The sequence below is a fragment of the Octopus bimaculoides genome, chromosome 3 (genome assembly GCF_001194135.2).
Source record: "Octopus bimaculoides isolate UCB-OBI-ISO-001 chromosome 3, ASM119413v2, whole genome shotgun sequence".
NCBI lineage: Eukaryota > Metazoa > Mollusca > Cephalopoda > Octopoda > Octopodidae > Octopus > Octopus bimaculoides.
Genome location: NC_068983.1, coordinates 161,592,892 through 161,616,866, shown reverse-complemented (window position 1 = coordinate 161,616,866; position 23,975 = coordinate 161,592,892). Strand labels below are relative to the sequence as shown.

Sequence of the window (23,975 nt, the reverse complement as noted above, 5' to 3'; positions counted from 1 at the left end):
CACATAAAAGACACCATTTCGAGCGTGGCCATTGCCAGTATCGCCTGACTGGCCTTCGTGCGGGTGACACGTAAAAGCACCCACTACACTCTCTGAGTGGTTGGCGTTAGGAAGGGCATCCAGCTGTAGAAACTCTGCCAAGTCAGACTGGAGCCTGGTGTTGCCATCCGGTTTCACCAGTCCTCAGTCAAATCGTCCAACCCATGCTAGCATGGAAAGCGGACGTTAAACGATGATGATGATGATGATGATTCACTTAAAAATATTTCTAAATTATCAAAAAGTGAAAATAGAAACATTTACTCCAAAAAAACTCATATTATTTCATTGTCAAGTCACTGTGTCTAATTGAAAGATAATTCCCTTTCAGGATTAACATTATATTCAGGATATTTTCCCCATTATGCACCGTTTTGGGTATTTATATCCCAAAGCCTCTAATATTTCCAAAACTACTTGTCCAATTTACACAAAACTTGTTTTATTCCATTTGTATTAACATATCAGGGTAAACTTAATTCATAGTATTTTCCCATTGTGCACCAGTTTGGCTGTGTAACATTGCAAGCAGGCAAGATTCAAACTAACTTTTAATGTATTATATATATGAAGATAGATATGGCTGATCTCTGAAGTTAGCCTGGGTTTCATGTCCAGAAAATGCTTAGCTTTACAGTGTTTCTTCATAGTAAATACCAAATGCTTATTACATAATTCTCATCATACAGGCATGGCACCCTGGGCTAGCCTCTCTAGAAAGTGGAGGAAGAGAAGACTTTGCTACTGTATATCAACAATAGGGGATTGTCTCCCTTCGACTGCTACTCGTAATTGACCTTGTTATCGTGTGGGTCCCAGGGTGCAACAGAAATTTCTGGAAGTGCAAGAAGGGAAGTCTTTGGACCATGTTCGCACTTTAGGGAATTCCTGTTGGCGTCCTGGGACCCTCACGATAACAGTCAGTTACGAGTAGCACTCAAAGGAGACAATCCCCTGTTGTTGACAGTAACAAAGTCTTTTTCTCCTTCCTTGCTAGAGGGACTATAGGCCTAGCGTCTGAAGAAACACTGTAAAACTAAGCGCTTTATGGACGTGAAACCCAAGGTAACCCCATAAACTGGCCATATCTATCTCTATCTCGATACTATACTGCTTTATAACCTAGAGTGTGCTTCATTTTCGGATTTATGATTTTCTGGTGATACATATACGTGTGTTACACCACCACCTGACAGCTGGTGTTGGTTTGTTTATGTCCCTGTAACTTAGTGGTTCGACAAAAAAAAAAAAAAAAAAAAAAAAAAAAAAGCGGTAGAATAAGTACCAGGCTTAAAAAAAAAGAAGTACTGGGGTTGATTTGTTCAATTAAAAACTCTTCAAGGTGGTGCCCCAGAATGGCAGCAGTCTAATGACTGAAACAAGTGAAAGAAAAAAAAAACAATACAGAAAATGAATTGAATATTTATAAGAAAACATACACACAAGTGGCTGTGTGGAAAGTAGCTTGCTTACCAACCACATGGTTCCGGGTTCATTCCCACTGCGTGGCACCTTGGGTAAGTGTCTTCTACTATAGCCTCGAGCCGACCAAAGCCATGTGAGTGGATTTGGTAGACGGAAACTGAAAGAAGCCCGTCGTATATATGTATATATATATATGTGTCTGTGTGTGTGTTTGTGTGTCTGTGTTTGTCCCCCTAGTATTGCTTGACAACCGATGCTGGTGTGCTTATGTCCCGTCACTTAGCGGTTCGGCAAAAGAGACCGATAAAATAATTACTAGGCTTACAAAGAATAAGTCCCGGGGTCGATTTGCTCGACTAAATGCGGTGCTCCAGCATGGCCACAGTCAAATGACTGAAACAAGTAAAAGAGTAAAGAGTATAGTCTTGTAAAATAATTTCCAGATGTTCATACTAATTAGAGTTAGAGGTGACATGCATACCTTTCTCAAAGTAAATGAAGAGAAAACTGTTTGCAACATACAAAATAATAGTCTCTGTCAAGAACCTAGTGCTATATGAAATTATGAATTGCATAGACTCGTTTACTTATAGAAAAGTGTTATTACCCATGGTTTAGAAATGAAATGTTTTGCATAGAATTCAGTCTGATAGAATGCACACATTCAGGAATAAGGCATTTGATGATGATTATCAACTTGTACATCAGATGTACCTTGTGGAATATCATCATCAACATCTACTGCTCCTTGCTCACATGGGTCAGATGGAATTTATTGAGGTAGATTTTCTAGATGCCTTTCCTGTTGCCAGCCCTTACCTGTTTCCATGTAAGGGAATATTTTCCTTTGGCCTGAAATGTTTTTCCACAGAAGACCGGAAATGAACAACGCCACTTGTATGGCACTGATGCATGCTTACAACCATCACATGATGTCAAAACAAGAGCACACAAGAGTACAGTGCAGAAATAAGACACCCGATAACCATATCTGGTACTTTGTGTGCATTCTAAAATAAGACACCTGATCAAAACAAATTGTTTAACACTTAAGATGAGGTTAATAGTCTGATAACTCATCAAAACATCAAAATACTTCATTTATGTTTTCATTAAATTAGCAAGTTTCACAATCTGAGATAATGGATTTCATATGAACCGTAGGTTCAAAGATAGATCTGACTAAAGTTACTCAATAGCTGTATTAAAGAATCAATTTGTTTATCACTACTTTTATATCACTAATCTAATTTTGGAATGTTCAAAATGTGATAAATAATGTTTATCATTGCTAATGTACCACCTTTAAATTTCAGTTTTAATTCCAAAACTAAACATTTAAACAGACAATAAGAAGTCTTTCATGTCACAGGTAATCCAGAACAAATTATTTAACAAACATGCTACTCTTTACATTCCTTAGATGTAATGCCTAACTGATGCCTATTTTGTAAAATTATGTCAGGTAGCTTTCCTATATTAAAAAACATTTTGAGCTTGTAGGAAAGTTTTTAAACAATGCAGTATGTGAAATGACAATTTGATTTAAAATGTCAAACACTTTGCTTTTAAAACATCTGTTTTGTAGGAAAATGATTAAGGGTCCAACCCATGCTAGCATGGAGAGCGGACGTTAAACAATGATGATGATGATGATGTTTAAGAATTCAAATATTAATCATGGTTCTCTCTAAACAAAAGATAAATAAAATAAAACTGAGTTGACAAATTCATCATCGTTTTAACAACCACTTTTTCATACTTGCATGGGTCAGGTGGAACTTATTGGAAACATATTTTCAATGGTCACTGACCCTTACCTGTTTCCTAGCAAGGTAATATTTCCCCATAGCTAGACATATATTTTGCATAACACTGGAAATGAAAGACATTGATCTACAACAATCACCTGATTATGACAAGGACACGCACGCACGCACGCACGCACGCACACACGTGGGTTAATCAAAGAATGTTGTTGTTTGTTCCTTCTCAAGCCATGCCTGGTTCATAAGGGCCGGTTTCTTGGTTTCACTGGAGTATAAGTTCTCCACCTAGATGGGACGCCAATCCGTCGCAGGTGAGCTGCTAGATGCAGGAGAAAGTTGAGGTGAAAGAGTCAACAGAAGTTCGCCATTACCTTCTGCTAGAGCCATGTGGAGTTTAGGTGTTGCATTCATAAATACACACATCGCCTGGTCTGAGATTTGAACCCATGATCCCTTGACTGCGAGTCCGTTGCTCTAGCCACTAGCCCATGTGCCTCCACAATAAAAAAATACAATATTATAAATCCACTACAGTTGATCTTACCAATTGGTTTTGCACCAGATATTAGATAACAACACAGCTATCTGATACATGTGCTCTTCAGGAATGGCACACATAGAAAACAAAATATAGTGAATGCTCTGTTACTGGAGGCGAAGATTTGTCACAACTGGTTTACAAGTGCAGCAAAAGAAAAAGAGAAAAAAAGAGGACAAACAACGGGTTTTTTCCAGTTCTGCTCATCAAATCCACTCACAAGGCTTTCATCAGCCCATGGCTATAGTAGAAGACACTTGCCCAAGTTTCCACGTAGTGGTAAGAAAGCAAACTTCTTAATCACACAGCTATGCTTGCACCAACAATAGGTGTTGAATTTTATTATAAATATTTCCTTCCTTTTGGCCACTTAACAATAGTCAATATATTTCAAAGATTTAAAGAATGCATGAAATTATCTCATCTGATAATATAACAACAAATAACCTAACAATGTAAATATATAACTTACATAGGTAGAGACAATTTCCATGAAATTCATCAAAGCTTTCTCGACATTTGCTTTATTTTTGGTACTCACTAGCACCATGTTCTTCATTATCTGTAATTGTGTGTTATCTTCTTGTGGCTTCACCTCCTACTCAAAAGATAAAAGAAGTACTTAGAATTTCTGGAAAATATAGCATTTACACCTATTTACAGTTAGTTTTATTTCAAACCTCTATCTTTTTATTCTAATGTTCAACTGAATCTTCTGTTTGTTGAAATTTTTCACACTGCATCAAATCCCTCATGTTATAAGATTAAAAGATGTATTTTTAGTAAAATTTGTTAAAGATAAATATCATTTCCTGGAATAACCAATAAGATTTTTAATAGTTAGTGGGAAAATTTGTAAATATTTTATGCAGATAGTTATGAAAAATAAAAAATGTGTAAGAAATACTTTCACTAAAAAATTAAGCAACGAAGTAATTTTATAAATTTAATCTGAACAAAATCTATGGCTGTGTTGAATATATTTAAGAGAATTCATAAAAAGGATCTAACAAAAAATTAAATATAACGTTTTTCATCGGAAAACACTTTCAATCAGATTGAGAAATTTTAGACCCCAACCCTTGTCAATTTTTCTGAGCTTGTTAGCAGTCCTAGTTAACACAGATTTTTGCATAATGTTGATTATTGTGACATTTCCACTGAACACCTGACTTTCTGCACCTTCAGTAATCTCTCCCCATCTCTGAGCCAAATCTTAGAACTGCCAGACTTCATGTTTAACATCTCACCTATCTGCCATCATTCTCAATCCCATTCCCATCTACCTGTATCTACAAAACTCAAAATGTGTGTGTGTGTGTGTGTGTGTGTGTGTGTGTTTTTATGTGTTTCCACATTTTTCATCCGATTTGGATGAAATTTTTATTATTAAATGGCAAATTCACCCAGGTAGGTCACTGCTGCATTACCGATGCCTAGAGATACCCCCTTTTCGGAGAAAAATTGATAAAACTGAAGGGACCCTCCCCCACTTTTTACAAAAAAAGCCAGAAGTTGCACATGAGAAAAGTTTTTACAGGAACGTCCAATTTTTATAATTTTGGTCTCAAAAGGACTGTCATGTAGTGACATTTTAGACAAATATTTTAGCACTACCTTGAGGCCTCTGATGCCCAAGAAAATTGTGAAAAACTTTGGAAAAATTGATTTTTCGCATTTTTGCTAAGTTACACAGTAGAAAATTTTTTACTGGAAAGTCTGATTTTGTTGGTATTTATGGCTAAAAAATTACCATGTAACAGTGGTTCTATCAAGTATCTGTTCTATGTTCAAAGGCACCACTGTGTGACAAAAAACCATGAAAAACTGTGAAAAAAACCAATTTTCATACACTTTTTTCCCCTTTAAATCTTCAAAAACTCACTGCTTTGGTGGATTGTGTTCAAATTTTTACACATTATTTACTCATCCTAAGGATAATTTTAAGAGACTCCAATTTTCACAGAATTCATCCATGTATGACCAACAATTGCGAAAAACTGAGTAGAAAATGAGTTTTTCGCCCTTAAATCACTCATTTTTGACAGAACATGAGGGCCCTGCTTTTCGGTGACAACTTATCGGGTGACTTCTCCAAGCAACTTCTCACCATTGGTAATGGCACAGCTCCTTCCGATGCAGCTGGAGAGATGGCTGCCTCACATGTAAGCACACCTGTGGACACTGTGGATGACCTTATGACCGCTGTTTTTCCCAGTCTGCACATAAACTACCAAAACCTGAATTAGCTGTGCAAAAGAGCCATATCAGCTCCCAAAAACACATTTGTAGTGAAACTCAATGAAGACCTACTGCGAAGCCTTCCTGGAAACCTTCACACCTACATGTCTGTGGACACTTGTGGACCAAGAAGAGGCTGTTAATTTTCCCACAGAATTCCTCAATTCCTTGGACCCCTCCGGACTACTGCCTCATCAACTGCACCTCAAAATTGGAGCTCTGGTCATACTGCTGAGGAACCTGGAGCCACCATGTCTATGCAACGGAACGTGGTTGGTGGTAAAAAATGTGCTGCCTCATGTTACTGAAGCAACAATTCTTACGGGTTGTGGCATCGGAGACGTCTTTATACCCGGGATACCTCTTACTCCATCAGATAAGCAATGTCCCTTGCATCAACTTCAGTTCCCTCTTTGACTTTGCTTTGCCATGTCCATCAACAAGTCTCAAGGCCAAACACTAACAACGACAGGCCTCCATTTAGGCCAACCATGCTTCTTGCACGGCTAATTACATGTTGGATGCTTATGAGTCAGATGCAAAAAAAACCATTACGTGTTCGCCCTGAAAGCCAAAACGAAAAATGTTGTCTACTGTGAGGAGCTGTAGGCCGTCCAATATGCCACAGCTTCCCTGCCAAACTGGTTTATGGTGAGTGAGTGCTATTGTTGCCATTCCTTCAAAATTACCTGTTTCTTTAGTCTTTCTTTTATTTGGTCCACTACAGCTTCTCAATCTCCTTGCAGATGGCTTGAGTTTTGGCATCACTGCACCCACTGCTTTTCATGTGAATGAAAAAGGACGTTTATTTCCCAGTGAACGGTTAACAATCCTTTTCAGGGCTATTGTGAGAATAATAACACGCCTTTTCAGGACCACTTTACATTCAATTGTTGGACCCCCTGCGATGTTCCTGTGGCTTCTCCAAGGCATTTCACCCTGTTGTTCCTACTTTATTCATGGTCTATGGAAAAAGTTACTTCTTCCTCAATGTCAATGTTTGCAACTTAATGCAAAAAATATTCAAAGAGATGTACAACAAAAAATGGTAGAACCTATCAAAACCATTGCCGAGTATTTAATACTCAAGCACTGCTGGGTACCCCTGCCAGTTTACTCTATTGGTATCTCTCTCTCTTTGTCACTTTACACATTATAGCCACCCTCATGCACCTCTGACCTCCATCTTTGCCACAGTTCATTATTCTCCCACCCTGCACATCATCTCCCAACTTTCTGATCTCTCCACAGACATATATTGCTGCCTGTCACTTTCTCCTTCCTGAGCCACTTCTGTCTCTCCTACCTCACCCTGCAAACTGATATTTACCATCAATTACACCTCCACCCTCTTGTCACTCACTACATCCACCTCTAGTCCAATTCCTACCTGTATGTCACTCTCCTCTCACACTTTCCTTTCCTTGTGATCCATAATGTATATTTTCCCTCATAGTTGCCTTCCTGTACCTTGTACATAAGCACTAGCACCCCATCACCACCAACTCCATCATTCATCCAGTTATTGTCGTATTTCCCTCGAAAGACTCACAGAGATAACACAACGAGTTGTACAATTTAATTATTACATTTATTATTCAATTACATACAAAGAACGCACTCACCCAATGTTCGTTATGAATAAACAAGAATCATGTCCGCCATATATATCAATGACATTCTACTACCCCAGTCACACAAGACAACAACAATGAAACAATGAACTCAGATGAACCACATTGACACAGGACTTCAGACGAACACAAATCCAACAGTCCATATAACAGTTACTCTCACTCACCTTTGCATAATGCAGGGAAGCTGTGTACCTCTATAGCAAAATACCTGTGCTTGTCCCTCTGTTGTACTTTAGCTTCCAACACCTCACATGAAGCCACTCCACCTCTCTCAAATGCATTCCCACTCAATTGCTTTTCCCTTTTCCTTTCTTTATTTTGTCTTTCAAGTTACTGAACAACCTCACTAGTGCTAGTGATACGAAAAAAGCACCCAGTACACACACTGTAGAGTGGTTAACATTAGGAAGGGCATCCAGCTGTAGAAACCATGTCAAAGCTGATATTGGGGCCTGACACAGTTCTGTGGCTCATCAGATGCTGTCAAACTGTCCAACCCATTCCAGCTTTAAATGATGCTGATAATGTTTGTTTTCTAGTACATTTTTGATTCCATCTTGGTACATCTTTGCTAAGATTTCAAATCCATTTTGTCTGTACAGTATTGGTAATATTTCAAAATGAGTATATTTTTCATCTAGGGACCAAATAAGCGATATTTTCAATCATCACCCTGAAAAGCTAACATTGGTTAGTTTGCAATACAGTAGATGTCTTTTTTTTTATTTATCTCGTAAAAGCACCCACTACACTCTCGGAGTGGTTGGCGTTAGGAAAGGCATCCGGCTGTAGAAACTCTGCCAGATCAGATTGGAGCCTGGTGTAGCCACCTGGTTCACCAGTCCTCAGTTGTTACCAGTGTCACCTTACTGGCACATGAAAAAACACTCGAGTGAGGTCGCTGCCAGTGCCGCTGGACTGGCTCCTGTGCAGGTGGCACATAAAAAACACCATTTTGAGTGTGGCCGTTGCCAGTACTGCCTGACTGGCCCTTGTGCCAGTGGGATGTAAAAGCACCCACTACACTCTCAGAGTGGTTGGCGTTAGGAAGGGCATCCAGCTGTAGAAACTCTTCCAAATCAGATTGGAGTCTGGTGTAACCACCTGGTTCACCAGTCCTCAGTCAAATCGTCCAACCCATGCTAGCATGGAAAGCGGACGTTAAACGATGATGATGATGATAGTGAGTATATTCATGCCGTGTTCAATGGAGAAATGGTTTGAGATTTAGTAACAATAAGTTTCCCCAACTCTCAAGCACATTGAAAGGAATCTTGCAGAATAGTGAATGAAAGCATCTGAAACTTCACAATCTGGGTTTCAATTGCAACATTATTCAGTTGTTTTGGTGTTGTTCCCAGTGGTCCCATGTTCTTCCTCTGTACTGTGATCTCTTCTATTTGCCTGACAAATTACCTATTTAAAAAAGGTTTCTTTTTATTTTTGTCTGCTTTTCAGTCTACTCATTTCTACTTGTTATGTCATGATCCTTTGGATAATCGGTCCATCTGCTACCAACATCCTATGTTGTGCCAGTCTAAAATGGGTGATAATGCACAGGTGCATATTGAGAGATTTATAAAGATTTCTACACAAAAGATCATACATGGTTATCCTTTAGAAGATATACCTGATGACTTTAGTCTTTGACTGAGCTGTGATCTAAGATCAAATGTGGATCAAAGATCATCATATAGCTTCTGGAATGTTGCCAAGTGCTCACAGCTCTGTACCAGATGAACAAAATAGCTGGTTTATCATCTTCCCTTGCACATTATGGAGGTTTAAGGACGAGTTTGAGTAACAATATCCTGGAGGTGGAGATGACTGTATAGTCTTTCCCTGAGACCAGTTTAGAAGTTGTCAGTCTGGAACAAATTTGGGGTAAGCTGTGTAGGTATAGTAATGTAGTCAGCTAAATACGTATACCCAAACTACAAGTTAAGTGAGAGTTAAGGAATGGATAAAAACAGTTGTGTCAAGCATATTTTTAATTATCATAAAGTAACTGCTGCAATTATAATTATTATGACGGTGCTGGTGGGAGTGATGATAGTTACGATGCCAGTGAGGATAAAAAAAAATTATACATCTTACCTTCAGCAGCTTTTCAGCAGTCCTGAGAGCCACCCGTTCATTGTTTGTTCTCTGCTGATCATAACTAACAAAAAAAAAAAAAAAAAAAAAAAAAAAGAATGTAATGTTTTCCTAATTTTCTTAAGAAAGTGACAACATTGAATTTGATATAATTTGAACAAAATATATTTATGATAATACTATCCAGTCACCATGTACAAAGAACAGTTTATACTACTCATCATAGAAATCTTTATTAAGTAATTAAAATCTGTTGCTTATTAAAGCACAGGAATCTGACTGGGAGTAGTATGTTCTTGAAAAACTTACTGTAACATGAAATCCTGTAATACAAAATTTATTTTTCAATTGATTTCTATGTAAAGTGATAGTATGTGCAGTGGATATTTTTGGATAATGCTGAAAAGCAATACAGCCACTTTTATGTCCCCAAATGATATCTAAACATTCACCCTGTCTAATCCTCACTATCATTTTTCTCCTGTTCACTTTCCTGTAATTTGAGGGTATGTCCTGATACATCTTCACCACTATCTCTCTTTTTCAACAGGAGTAACCATGTACCACCCCTACAGAAAGACACCTGTACCTGTCTATCTCATTTTATCTTATCTCTTGGCACAAAGCCACCTCCCTCAGTACTACACCCACTCAGTTGATGGCTTTTATATGCAAGTTACTTGATAAGCATACTAGTACCACATAGAAAACAGCCAGTACATTCTGTAAAGTGGTTGGCATTAAGAAGGACATCAAACCATAGAGACCATGCTAAAGTAGAAAATGGAGTTTGGTGCAGTCCTTTGGCTCATCAGCTCCTGTTGAACCATCCAGCCCATACCAGCAATGGAAAACCGATGTTACATTTTGATGATGTATATCACATTATACAACTCAGTGTAGGAACTTGCGCTTATTGTAAACTCCTCTTGCAATTTTTTTTATGTTATATTCACAATTAAGGTTGTTTTCAGTGAAAGCTTGCAGAACTTCATAAGCACCAATCCTTTACCAATATTCTTTGCAGTAATTTAAGTGGAGATGGTGCAATTTCTGTATTCACATCTGTATTCTCAGTTTGCTTTGTTCTAACAATATCAACCTCTTGTTTGATAAAAATTCTATTTCTACTTTTCAAATGTGTGAAATAATGTACCATAACATCAGAATTCTTATTGCCAATACTTTGTAATCTTCAACCTTTTCAGCACAAAGAACAAAAAAAGAAAACATTTAGTTAACAAGGAACATATAAAACGAGTCTAACCCATCACTGTTATCCACCGACTCAAAGACTTCTCCTCCAATTGTGTCACTGTCAGGATTAAGACATATCTCTACCATGTTGTAAAGGGCAGAATTACTCCATGTTGTATCTTTGCGAGCCATGTTGAAGCTTTTTAAAGCAATTGTAGAAGAACTGATTAATCTGAAAATAGGGACCAGAAAGGAGCAGTTTTATTAAGAGATGTTACTTTATTAAGGTAGTTATTTATGACAGTCATTTCTAAAGCAGTACACATTTGGTTGCATAGCTAAGACGTTTGCTTCCCAGCCACATGGTTTTGGTTCAGTCTCAGTCTTATTCTCTGAACTGCAGGATCCTATCTCACTGCGCAACCTATGGAAAGTGGACGTTAAATGATGATGACTATACATATATAAATAAGTCTGTCTTCCATGTTGGAATAGGCTGGATGGTTTGACAGGATCCAATGAACGAGAGGACTGTTCTGTCATGGTTTCTGCAACTGGATGCATTTGCTAATGCCAACCATTTTATAGAATATACTGGGTGCGTTTTTCAAGATACCTGCAGAAGTTTGATCACATATACATACATATATATATGTATGTAAATGGACATGCATATGTGTTTGTTGCCATTTTCTTTTGGATTGAGATTGCTTGGGCAGCAGTGACATTTGCTTATGTTTTACATGTCTTACAACTCAGTGGTTTAACAAACACCAATAAATAAAAGTACCTTACTTGAAAACAAGAAAATGTTGGTAACAAGAAAGGTATCCAGCAGTAGAGAACTGCTCTATCAAGTGTCATCTAACTCATGCCAACAAGGGAAAAAAGGAAACAAAGTTATTTTAGCTAGATGCCAGATAAATCACATGTAGCACAGTATATCATTATAAATGCTGACACTTCTTACCGATTATAGAGACCATGACAAAAATAGTAACCAGCTTCCATTTTTGCACATGTGAAAGCCTCTTTCATAGACTCCAGGAACTTTGGCACTTCATCAAGTTGCCCATTGCATTTCATAGCATCAATAAGTTTAGCAAGAACTTCATAATTATCTGCAAGAATTTAACAAATATTTATTTTAGACTTTTGATCAAAGATCTGAACAGGCTAACCTAGAGTTAAACTAGTTCAGCTAAGCTGGAATTAAACAAAAAGAGAAAGAAAAGAAATTAAATATTTTAAATGATTTAATTTTGGAAAACTTTTAGATATTGCAAAGGTCTGTATAATTCCTTTGATGAGTAACCACAGAATTATATTTTCTTTTCTTGGGCACAAATCTAAATTGTAAGGGTGCCCTAGTGATAGGATGTACCTTGGTTATCTTAACTTAGGCAAAGATCATCTTAAAAAACCAGGTCAATATGCTTTCATTGTACTGAATACTGTATTGTATCCAACCAATACCCTACTATCCACTATTCATTTTATTATTATGATTGAATACTTTTGTTCACTCATAATTTCATTTTCTAGGAAAATACTTTCACTTTTTCATAGGAAGAGAAACTTTCACTATATTTTTGATAATGTGAACACTTAATTTAGCAAAGCCTGAATACAAAGAAGCATTAGACAGTAAATCAGTACGTGTTGTATTCCATTTTCTTGTAATCTTTTATTATCATTTTAAATGTCTGCAAAATTTATTCTTCCTTTACATTCACTTTTTACATTTCTAAATGGCCTTCTATGAAAAAATGCAAGTGTTTTCCTCACCTTAGCAAAAGAGTGAAAGTGTATTTGAGAGAGATGTACTATTTCTAGCAGGTCAAGTTACTGTATTCATTCTCTTGACACTCTAGTATTTTATCATTGTTGAGCCCTTAATCATCCCTATTTGAGGAAATTTATGATGAAAGACATTTTGTCTTTTATTCAGACGAAACCAACATGTACCCATGGAGATTTGACTGCTTTTCTAATAGTTTGAGTAGCTACATGAACGCTTTCTTATACTATTGCAAAGTTAAACATGTAGTCTCACCTGGTTTCTTCTCCAGCAGCTGCTTATAATGTTTGATGGCCTCTTCAAATGAATTTTTATAAAAATATACATTTGAAAGCATCTGAAATGTTAAAAAAAGTTAAATAAAACCATCACATTTACATTTAATTAAATTTATTTTTCAAAGTATGACATGTTTGAATTATGCAACAGAAGCAGCTCCATAACAAAATCTTTATCAATATAACTTACTTCAAGTATTTGCTGTTGAAATGCCAAAAGCTGCAGTTTTTACTTGGGAAAAATCACTTTATAGATGTATTGTGTAAGAAAACAATATACTTAAGAGCTAGGCGAAATGAAATCACCCTAGAAGTGACTGTGAGAGCAACAAGATACCGCTGTATTAGATGATGTTAATGTATCAGTATTGCTGCAAACATCACATACAGTTTTAATGTCACTGATCTCCTAATTCCTCCAAATGACCCAAAATTAACAGAATATAAATACTCACCATAATTGCTGCAACATTGTCCTTGTCTTTTTTTAACAATGATAAGCACTGTGATTGACAGCTGTCCAAGTCTCCAGACACAAGATAAACTTTAGCTAACTCCAGCATAACCTACATAAATAAAGAATTTTTTAGAAGTTACAGCTAGTACATACATACAATCAGTTTATAATAGGGGCAAAGTAATAGTTTAGCATAACAGAACGTACTCTTTCAAGAACTTTTAACATCTACCTACAAAGCTAAAAAGCTAAATATGAAAAGTAATAAAAATAATTAAAGATAACTACATAGTAGTTTGCTTGAAGCAGTGTAGTACAGAAGTAGAAAATGAAAAGGGAAACAAAGAGAGCCTCTAACAATGCAGAGATTGATGTGAATACACATTTCTTGGATTGCTTCCTTCTGAAGATAGGATTTTGTGCCTGAAATATAAAGGTTTTTTTGTAATATATAGAAGCTGTCTTCATTTCCCTTTTCTTTCATTTTCTAATGAAAAATAAATGTAAACTCAATGCATTTTGTTATGATGGAAACCTATTGCAGTTTTGGGTACAGGCTTTTATCAGAACAAAGAAAGATAACAAACAAGGAAAAAAATTATTTTTATCTTAAAAATATGGTAATGATGAATGAAGGAAGTGGGTAGATGAGCATGTAATTTCTGAGTAGAAGACAGGAGAGATGGATGGTGTGTAGAAACGTTGATTACACTAACATGACTTTTGTCCTTGGGTAACAACTGTTATTTCTTATTTGTTTACTTCCAGAAAGTATGAAAAATGGCTAACATTTCCTTCAAACTTTGCTTTTGTTACATTTATTCAAAACTTCTCAACACATGGCTATGATGCTTCCCCACTACTCTTGTTCAGAGATGCACACATTGTCAGCCACTAAGCAACATGCTCAAGTGGTTAAGGTCAAGCAACTGACAAGCAAATCTGTGCTATTGATCAGAATATTTGCTATAACGATATTACTGCTTCAGCAACTCAACACTGAATCTGTCTGAAATGTAATGGAAAATAGGTCAGTTTCAAAACATTGATGTCCAGATTACAAAAGCTAACTTTGAAGAGAACAACAGTCATTTCCTTTGATTTCTAGATAGAATCAAATAGGAAATAGCACATACTGACTAAAGACAAAAAAAAAAAAAAAATCAAAATTTTGTTAAGACAAAAAAAAAATAAAAAATAAAAATAAAAACTAGCAGTGGCAGAGTTGATCATAGCATATGTAGACATGTGTGTAGTGGTGAGGGAGTTTAAAGAAAATGAGTATGTACTAATAAAAGGAGATGAGAAGAAATATGAGGGAAAATAAATGGTTGTGGACACCAGAGGAAGAAAACACACAAAAAGAAAATCAGTTACTGTTCACAAAGAAGCCTAGTGAAAGAGGAACCTTGATGCTGGAGTAAACCAACGACAAGAAGTGGTGATTATTCAGAAGGTTTATATGGTCTGGATTATAGTGTTGCACATTAAACAGGTGCTCTCTGAATCTGTTAAACAGTGGACCATTGTCCCAAAATAGAGCGTTGCCAGGCAAATCACATCTGTCATTTATGCACAGAACTCGAAAATTCCTTCCGAAATAGATGGATTGAATGCAGTAAATGTCATGTTTCCATCTGTTTTCAATGTGCCACAAACTTTCAAAAGATCCCAGGTCAAAAATAAGGACGCCATACTTTTGAGATGGCTAAACTCTGGGAAATGGTCCAGCTACTAAACTGGTCATTTCAGTGTCTGACATATGTGTCCTTTGCTACCATTGCTGCTGAACAGCAACAACAAAAACCAACAACTGTGTCTTCCTCTGCCATTGCTGCTGGACAGCAACTAAAACTGACTACTATGTCTCCCAATACCAGTTCTGTTGATGAAGAAGAACAACAAAAACTAAAGCCGTCTGTGTCTTCCTCCCCTGTCACTCTTCAACAACAGCAACAAAAATCGACCATTCCTGTTGAAGAACATCAACAAAAGCTAAAGCCGCCCGTGTCTTCCTGCCCTGTCATTCTTCAACAACAAAAATTGACCATTCCAGCTGAAGAACATCAACAGGAACAAAAGCCAACCATGCCCTCCTCTCCTGACACTTCTCAACACCAACAAAAATCGACCATCAGTAGAGAAGTTGCGGAAATTTGACAAATGATTTCTGCTTTAAGCCGAGAAATAGCAGGAATCAAAACCAGCGTCTGTGCAAAACCTCACAATGAGTGATTGTATCGGAGTGTCTTGCTCAACATTTTACCCATAGCTCTTACTGAACCTAGACACATCGAAGAAGCCACTGAATCAACCACCCATGAGGTAATTGTCATCGGAGTATCGGAAGATATAGTTGATCTACAGGCATTTACTGGCAACACATCTAAGGACTTAAGCTGTGTTACTCCAAAAAGTGCTTTCCGCCTTGGCCGACCAGGATCCAAACCCAGACTGATTCGGCTGTCGTTTTCGAATTCTACTGAGGCGCGGGCATACCATCTAGCCGCTGATAGGGCTCGGCGCAAAAGCAGAATTACCTTTCGGACATGCCCAGGCCTACCACCTGATGTACACCCAAAGCTAAGAACTGTAGCTTCCCTAAATTGCAACTCTGTGCCACAGGAAAGCTTTAGCCTATGCGACAATGGGCAAATATGGAAATTCGTCAAGTCTGGTGAGTCATGGATAAGGGATATCAGTTGGTCTGAGCATACTGCACCCACAATAACTGGCAATACAAAAATTATGGGTGGGTGATAGTCTATGTTCATTCAAACCTATCAGCAATTCCTTGTGATGATTTGAACCAATCTGAGCAGGAAGTATTTTTCTGCAATATACACATGATCATGTCAACACTTCTACTTGGAGTTGTTTACCACCCGCCAAATTATCATCAAGACACACAACTTTTGGATATCCTCAGAGTTGCTGCCATGAAAACAGCCACTTACATTCAGAATTGTTAATTTAGAAACGTGTGTGTGTGTGTATGTGTGTGTGTGTGCATGCGTGTTGAAGTTCTGTCTCGTCTAAAATCACAAATAGAAAGCTTTTCAGACATACCTCCACATCTCCATCATTAAAAGTAAGTGCTTCGTTATAGAATGACATTGCTCTGTCACTCTCCTGCATCACAAATGAATGTTTAGCTAATTCACAACAAATTCTGCAAAACAAATTATTACTTATTTTAAAATCAAAGGAACATTTTAGGATATTTTAAACTTCATAATCTTCTAAAAATTCATATTTTATCATAATTCATCTTCCTTTAGATAAATCTAAAATATATTTCTATTTAGATGCAGGACCAAGATTTAGTTAAACTATCTAGAAAATTGTGGAAAAGATATTAAGAAGTAGTTTCAAGTAGGAAACACCAATGATGCAAAAACAAAAATAAAAGATTGTTATTCCTGCAATTTATGCATCTAGTTTACTGATGAAAAAGTAAAAATAACTGATTGAGCAGATACAGGAATGGCTTGAGCTAGTTCCACCTCAAAGAATTATGGGCCTAAGGAAGAAAGACGATATTAACTCATCTTTAAGCTTAACCATACATACTCGCAAGTAAGCAAATAAATGTGAAACAAGGTGGGAAAAAAATAGTACTCGAATACCAGAGGTAGAGTAATATGCTTTATTATTAGACACTGCAAAATCATCACAAAAATATTACAAAAGTCTGCTACTCAGTGTTTCATGTTCCTGTTCATCTTGATCACAACTGTCTGATGAGCAGAAACGTGAAACTCTGAGTAGTAGTTTTTTTGTGATATTTTTGTGATGCTTTTGCAGCTTTAATAATAAAGTGTGTGTGTGTGTGCAGTGAATTTTATTCAGTTGTAAGAAGTGCTGTAAGTTGTAACTTTGTTATGAGTTAGAATGAAAATAAAAAGGAAGCGTGTTAATATAAGAATTAAAAAAATGTTCAATGATGGAATATTTACTTTGTAATAGTTTGTTTTTGAGAAGCTACAGCATCAGGTTGTTCAGTTTGAATCCTTTGATAAATTCTAGGGAAAAATATAGTAATATTAATTAAACTCAGAAACAGAAATAATATGAAGAACACATTAATTGTAGCAGTAAAATAGTCTGTTTACATGGGTGGGTAACATTTGAGGAAATCTATTTTACTGAGAATTTTATTTTTCACATATACATCGCAAGTGTCTAGGTGGTCTTTTATTTTCTGTAGAATATCAAAAATGAAGGACTGTATATTCGAAGGAAACAGTTTCTTGTTGCAGTAACTGCCAACTGACACAGTATGCTGAATTACCCACAAAGAGACCAGCAATCCCACTCAGTCCAACTAAGAGGAATGCACACAACCAATGATAAATGAAAGGGAACAGCTGTCACATTTCACTTGAGAGAACCTTGATCACTTCTATTGTGACCAGCACCAGAACCTTCAAACAGTAACAGACTAGCTAGTGGAGAAAATGCAAAATGACTATATTGCCACATTGCATTTTATACAATAAATCACAGGCGCAAGGTGTTTAGTGAGTGTTTTTTACTATTGTGTTTTGTTCTTTTCTTGTAGAAAGTCACTTCACTGGTAATGCATGAGCATAACTTGTGTGGTAAAGTAATTACTCCCTTTGATTATCAATAACAGAATAGGAATAATAGAGAAGTCAATTACAAAACTCCCTTGTTCAGAAATACTATATGTCTCAATAAATTCTCCAACAATGTACTAACAGAAAAAATTGATGAGGAGATAATTACAATCGTTGAAATACTGGGTTCTTTCCCTTAAGTCACTCATCATCATCATCATCATCATCATCGTTTAACGTCCGCTTTCCATGCTAGCATGGGTTGGACGATTTGACTGAGGACTGGTGAAACCGGATGGCTACACCAGGCTCCAATCTGATCTGGCAGAGTTTCTACAGCTGGATGCCCTTCCTAACACCAACCACTCTGAGAGTGCATGAATAATTGCCCTGTATAACCAGTCACTTGATCAAAAGCACTGCAACTGAAAATTGACAATAATTTACTTCTCACAAAAAAAAAAAAAAAAGTTCCCGAACTGGTCCCCACTACTTGTAATGCAACTGGTACTTTGTTGTCTTAAAACAAGACAGCAAAAACATCAAACTCTAACATTACTTGACATACCAAGCCATCTGGTTTCCTGCTTTGTTGAATGTTCCAAAAAATCCATTTAAAATCACTGTGTCCAAATATCAGGATCTTGGTGCAAAACCATAGATTGGAGGTAACAACTATCACAAAACATATATATAAAATGCTACACACACACACACATTCTTAAAAATGCAACTAACTGTATTGAAGTTTTGCTTTTTTTATTAAGGATTTATAAAGTCCACTTTTCTATGCTTGCAGGAGTTGAGTGAAATTTACTGAAGCAGATTTTCTATGGCTAGATTTCCTTCCTGTTGTTAACCCTCACCTGTTTCCAAAGAAGGTAACAGTTCCACAAGCCAAACATATTTTCATGGAAGACTGGAATTGAAGGACTCCATTTGCTTGACACTGACACTTGTTTGCAACTGTCATGTAACGTTGAGATGAGGAGACACTAAAACATATACACACACCCATACATATATATGCAATAAGCTCCGTCCAGTTTCCAGCAACCAAATCCACTCACAAGGTTTTGGTTGGCCCAGGGCAGTAGTAAAAGACATTTGTTCAAGGTGTTACATAGTGGGATTGAACCTGAAACGGAGGCGACCTTCATAATAACACAATCATATCTGCACTTCATATAATTTTATGACTCAGCAAAACTTCAGCAAAAAATAGAGAGGAAGAAACAATTATACACAAATTTGCACATACTTGCACAAAGATATGCTTATTTACTTTCAATGAAAGAATCAGTTAGTGTGAAGTGTTTGTGATAATGTAAAAGAACTATATACTATGTTGCATACTTTATGATAGGAAACCACTTACTTTATTTGCAGATCTTTAGCTTTAGAGAAATATAACATTGCCGCTTCATTGCAGTGTATTTGTTGGTATAGTCTGGCCAAGAGAGCCATACAATTAGCATGTATAATCATGGTATCCAAATCAGAATCTAATGGCAATCAATAAATAGAAAATGAAGATTAATCACAGTGGAAATGAAAAGAAATAAAAAGTTGAGCTTTTATTATATATAATTGTCATATTTATAAATCATAAAAGTTGTAGTGTTTTGAAATAAGAAGCTGGAAATTTTGAAGGCATTTGTATTCATCTTTTCACAACTACAGTCATGATCAATGTTTGAAATATTTCAGAGAATATATGGCAATAAAAAAACACATGGATAGTTAAGGTAAGATCAGACATCATGGTATATTTGGCTTAAGTGTTTTATTTACTTATAAGAAATATCGTCATCACTACAACATCATTTAACATATCTGCTTTCTATTCTGGCAAGGGTTGGAAGGTTTGACAGGAGCTGACCAGGCTCCAATTGTCTGTTTTAACATGGTTTCTAATGCTGGATGCTCTTCCTAATGCCAACCACCTTACAAAATGTACTGGATGCTTTTTATGTGGTACCGATACCAATGCTATTACATGGCACCAGCATGGGTGCTTTATATGTGGTACCAGCATGAGTGCTTTATACATGGCACTAGCATGGAATATGCAAAATAATTAAGGGTTATGATATGAAAAGAGGCAATCCAGTGTAGATAATGCAACTCACTAAATAAAAACATATGTAGCAACATTTCTGATAATAAAGGACATCCAAGGATATAGTCTGTTATAAAGATCATCATTTAACATCCATCTTCCATGCTGGTGTGGGTTGAATGGTTTGACAGGATCCAACAAACTAGAGCATGGCATCAGGCTCCAGCGTCTGCTTTGGCATGGTTTCTGTGATTGGATGCTCTTCTGAACACCATCCACCTCAAGGAGTGTACTGGGTGCTATTTTCACACAAGTGAAGTTGAGAAGTAGCTTGAATGACAAAGCCTCTTCAACTGAGAGGAGTTTTAGTAGAATGGGGAGAAGTGAGTTTATGCTAGGTGTTGCGAGGTCAGGTACAGACACCTTACAAGAAAAGAGATACAAGGAGATCCAGCCTCATACAATAGTGGGTGGAAGTAGCTGGAAGGAGATCAATCTAACACTGATCTAGGATTAGGAAACATTCAAGGAAACCAGCAGGATCTGCTTAAAACAATGTTAGATTTTCCCGTGATGTGATCAACCTGGTGCCTTTTTGTTCAGGTGTCAGAAGACATGACATCCATCAAGCAGAAACCTTCATCATGCCAAGTTCATTGTGCAGAATATTCTCAACTCTCACAGAATATGCTATTTGACTTATAGTCAATTGCCTGTTATCCATCACCATGTGTAGAACACAACCAATATTTTCCTTGTGGTGGCCGTTGCGGGATATCCAGATCTTGGGTCATCTTCAAGACTATTCCTTCCTTCCTAAATTCAGTTGCCCACTTTTGCACTGTTGATAAAGCTGGAGTGTAATCCTCTAATGTAGCAACCATTCACATGACTGTTGTTGGGGGCTAAACCCTTTTTCTGCAGGTACTTGATAACACCATGATGCCAAACTTTGTCCATTTGCAAGAGAAGCCACTACTAGTTACTTTTGAAGTCTTATTTGAACAGTCAGATATCAATTTACTTGGAAAGAAACAATACAGTTATTCATAAGAGCTGAAATTAATGCATGCAAGATTTCACAGCTCTGGCATCACTGTCATAGTCAGCCTATGAACTTTTCAGCCCACCCTCATATCACTAGAGGCAACAAAAATAGTTTTTTTTTTTTTAACAAAATAGAATAAGCCATCAACACATGACATTCTATAAGCTTTCTTGAAATTATTGATTCTAGTATTTTGGCTTTCCATTAGGAAAATAGAACATCAAAAAGAAAAGAAATATGCTAAAATTTGTGCTCGATGTAGATGCAATGGATGAAATTTCAGATCAACTCACATAATATATCTTCTTCTAACACATGCTTAAGTATCTTCTCTGATTTGTCATATTGTTTCAAACGAAACAGCAGTTCAGCAAGATCAATGCTAGAAAACCAAACAAAGAACAGTGAACAGTGTTTATAATACTAAGTGAAAACTAAATACTAAGTGCCACCAATAAAACATACAAAAAAAATATATAATTCCAAATACAATGACATAAACACAGAAGCAAAGCAGCTAGCCACCTGCCTTAAGATAGAGAATCCAACACCTCTAAAAGCAAGATAGGTATTATTAGCAAGTATATTCTCAATACTATCAACTCTGACATCAGAAGGGCAACAGGGTTGACTGAATGAAACTTCAGTGTAGCTAAGAATAGGGTATTGAGAATAAATCAGCTTGCAAATTCACATCTAAGCCCCTCCTCTATGTTTCTGCCAACGTAGCGAGGGGCTTCCTGTCATTAAAAAAGAAACATTTCCCTAGAGGCCATAAGTATTACAAACTCTTCAAACCCTATAATGTGAAGGTAAGTTACTCCTGCTTAGACAACATCGCATCTAATATCACATGCATCAACAGACATAAAAGGCATCCACACAACCCCCAACCACAACTTGCAACTTCCCAAAACCTACCACCTGTCCTCTAGGAGGATCCTGCTCACAAGGGCTGTAGTATACAGAGTCACCCTTACACCATCCAATGGTATTACTAGGCACTACATGGGCATGATAGCCAATGACTTCAAGGGAAGATATTCTTAGCGCTTGACAGAGAGAACTCCACTTCTCTGTCATGCTTTCTCTGGAGACTTTGTGACCTCTGAGACGAAAACGCAGTATCAAGTGGACTATTATCAACAGGGTGCCACCACAAAAAACTGCTTATCATCTACCATTCCATAGTATCCATCAACAAGAAATATGAGGTATCCTATTGCTGTCACCAGAGATACATGCTTCTGGTAAATTTCAAGCTACTGGCTGCCGACAATCCAGATATACCTCCTCAGTACCAGACACCCCTAGCACCACATACACCATTGCAAATTAAACCCCATGAACAGCACCACAAATCCCCGAGCCTCAACCTGTCTACCCACATACTCTCACCCCTTGTGCATGACCATGAGTGTATGTGTGCATGCGCATGCATGTATGTGAGTATGTATATGCATTTGCACATCGTATGCATGTGCCCAGATGTGTATGTGTGGGCATGTGTGCATGCTCATATACATGTGAATCCATATTTGTGTGTGTGCCTATGTACATGGAGATAAAGGTGAGCACGCATGCATGTATGTGTCATGTGTGTATATATGTGCACGTGTGTGTGTGTGTGTGTGTGCATGTATGCATGTGGATGTGTGAATGTACATCTAAGCATACGTACACACTAGTATAAGTACTGATGCTTATACGCAGATATATAGGCATATACATGTATACATATGCATATATACTCCCACATCTACCGCCCCCTCCCGCCTGCAAACCACACAAATGATGTCTTGAGCCCCATGCGGCTGATTTCCTCTTCATCATGCGGTATTTTCCATCTAACTGCTGTCGCTAAAATACTGACGTTAATACCACACGACCTCTCCCAATCTTTTACAGGCTAACGTTCAGCAATAAACATTGACTCTCTTCAATCGGTCTCTCATTCAGACTCCAATGGCCAAAGACTAGACACACGCTTGAAACTCAGAGTACCGAGGATTCTGAATCAAACTGTTTAGATCTATCTGTCTATCTATCTATCTATCTATATATAAAATGTGCAGAGTATATTTGTAAAGAAGTTGAATTAGAAACTGTTATAACAAATGTTTACTTTCTCATTTGTCATCCTAGGAACAAATACATTCTCTTGACTTAATATTTCAATTCAGAGTTGTAATTGTAAGAAAGCGGGTTACTTCTCCCCAGAATTAGCAATTATCATGGTCTGATGAGAACAGGTGTGATTTTCAGGGGCAGATAAAATTCACTGTATGTAAGTTAGCAATACATTTTAAAATTTCTCTATTCATCTACAGTTTCACAGCTTGGTTATAATTAAAGTTAAAAAAAAATTTAGTATAACAACCACCATAGTCTCAGATATGAGCCTAAAATATTGAAGTAAACAAAAGATGACTTCATACCAAAACTGACTCTGATTTCCAGATCGGATTGCCGCTTCATAATAAGTCACAGCCTACAAAATTGAAGAAACATAACAGTAAATGCTGTTGTTTAGGCCCAAGTGAATGTGATTGAGCAGATTTATGCAATGACAATGATGATTAAAGGGTAGAGGACTTGACAAATCTGACCTGGCGCAGGAGTGGCTGTGTGGTAAGTAGCTTGCTTACCAACCACATGGTTCCGGGTTCAGTCCCACTGCGTGGCATCTTGGGCAAGTGTCTTCTACTATAGCCTCGGGCCGACCAAAGCCTTGTGAGTGGATTTGGTAGACGGAAACTGAAAGAAGCCCGTCGTACATATATATATATATATATATATATAT

At 37.1% G+C, this 23,975-nt stretch overlaps 1 protein-coding gene across 1 annotated transcript in view; it reads right to left on the bottom strand.

Moving 5' to 3' along the window:
• The window catches only part of LOC106872545 (tetratricopeptide repeat protein 21B), a 72,398-nt gene that overhangs the window by 7,829 nt on the left and 40,594 nt on the right, over positions 1-23,975 (bottom strand). The window contains exons 22-32 of the mRNA XM_014919572.2: positions 23,611-23,663; positions 21,466-21,554; positions 19,441-19,567; positions 17,439-17,504; positions 16,549-16,651; positions 13,478-13,588; positions 13,000-13,081; positions 11,914-12,064; positions 11,014-11,175; positions 9,747-9,810; positions 4,244-4,369 (exon numbers count right to left, since the gene is read on the bottom strand). Of these exons, the coding sequence (XP_014775058.1) occupies positions 4,244-4,369; positions 9,747-9,810; positions 11,014-11,175; positions 11,914-12,064; positions 13,000-13,081; positions 13,478-13,588; positions 16,549-16,651; positions 17,439-17,504; positions 19,441-19,567; positions 21,466-21,554; positions 23,611-23,663 (1,134 nt within the window). The remainder of the gene's footprint in view (positions 1-4,243; positions 4,370-9,746; positions 9,811-11,013; positions 11,176-11,913; positions 12,065-12,999; positions 13,082-13,477; positions 13,589-16,548; positions 16,652-17,438; positions 17,505-19,440; positions 19,568-21,465; positions 21,555-23,610; positions 23,664-23,975) is intronic.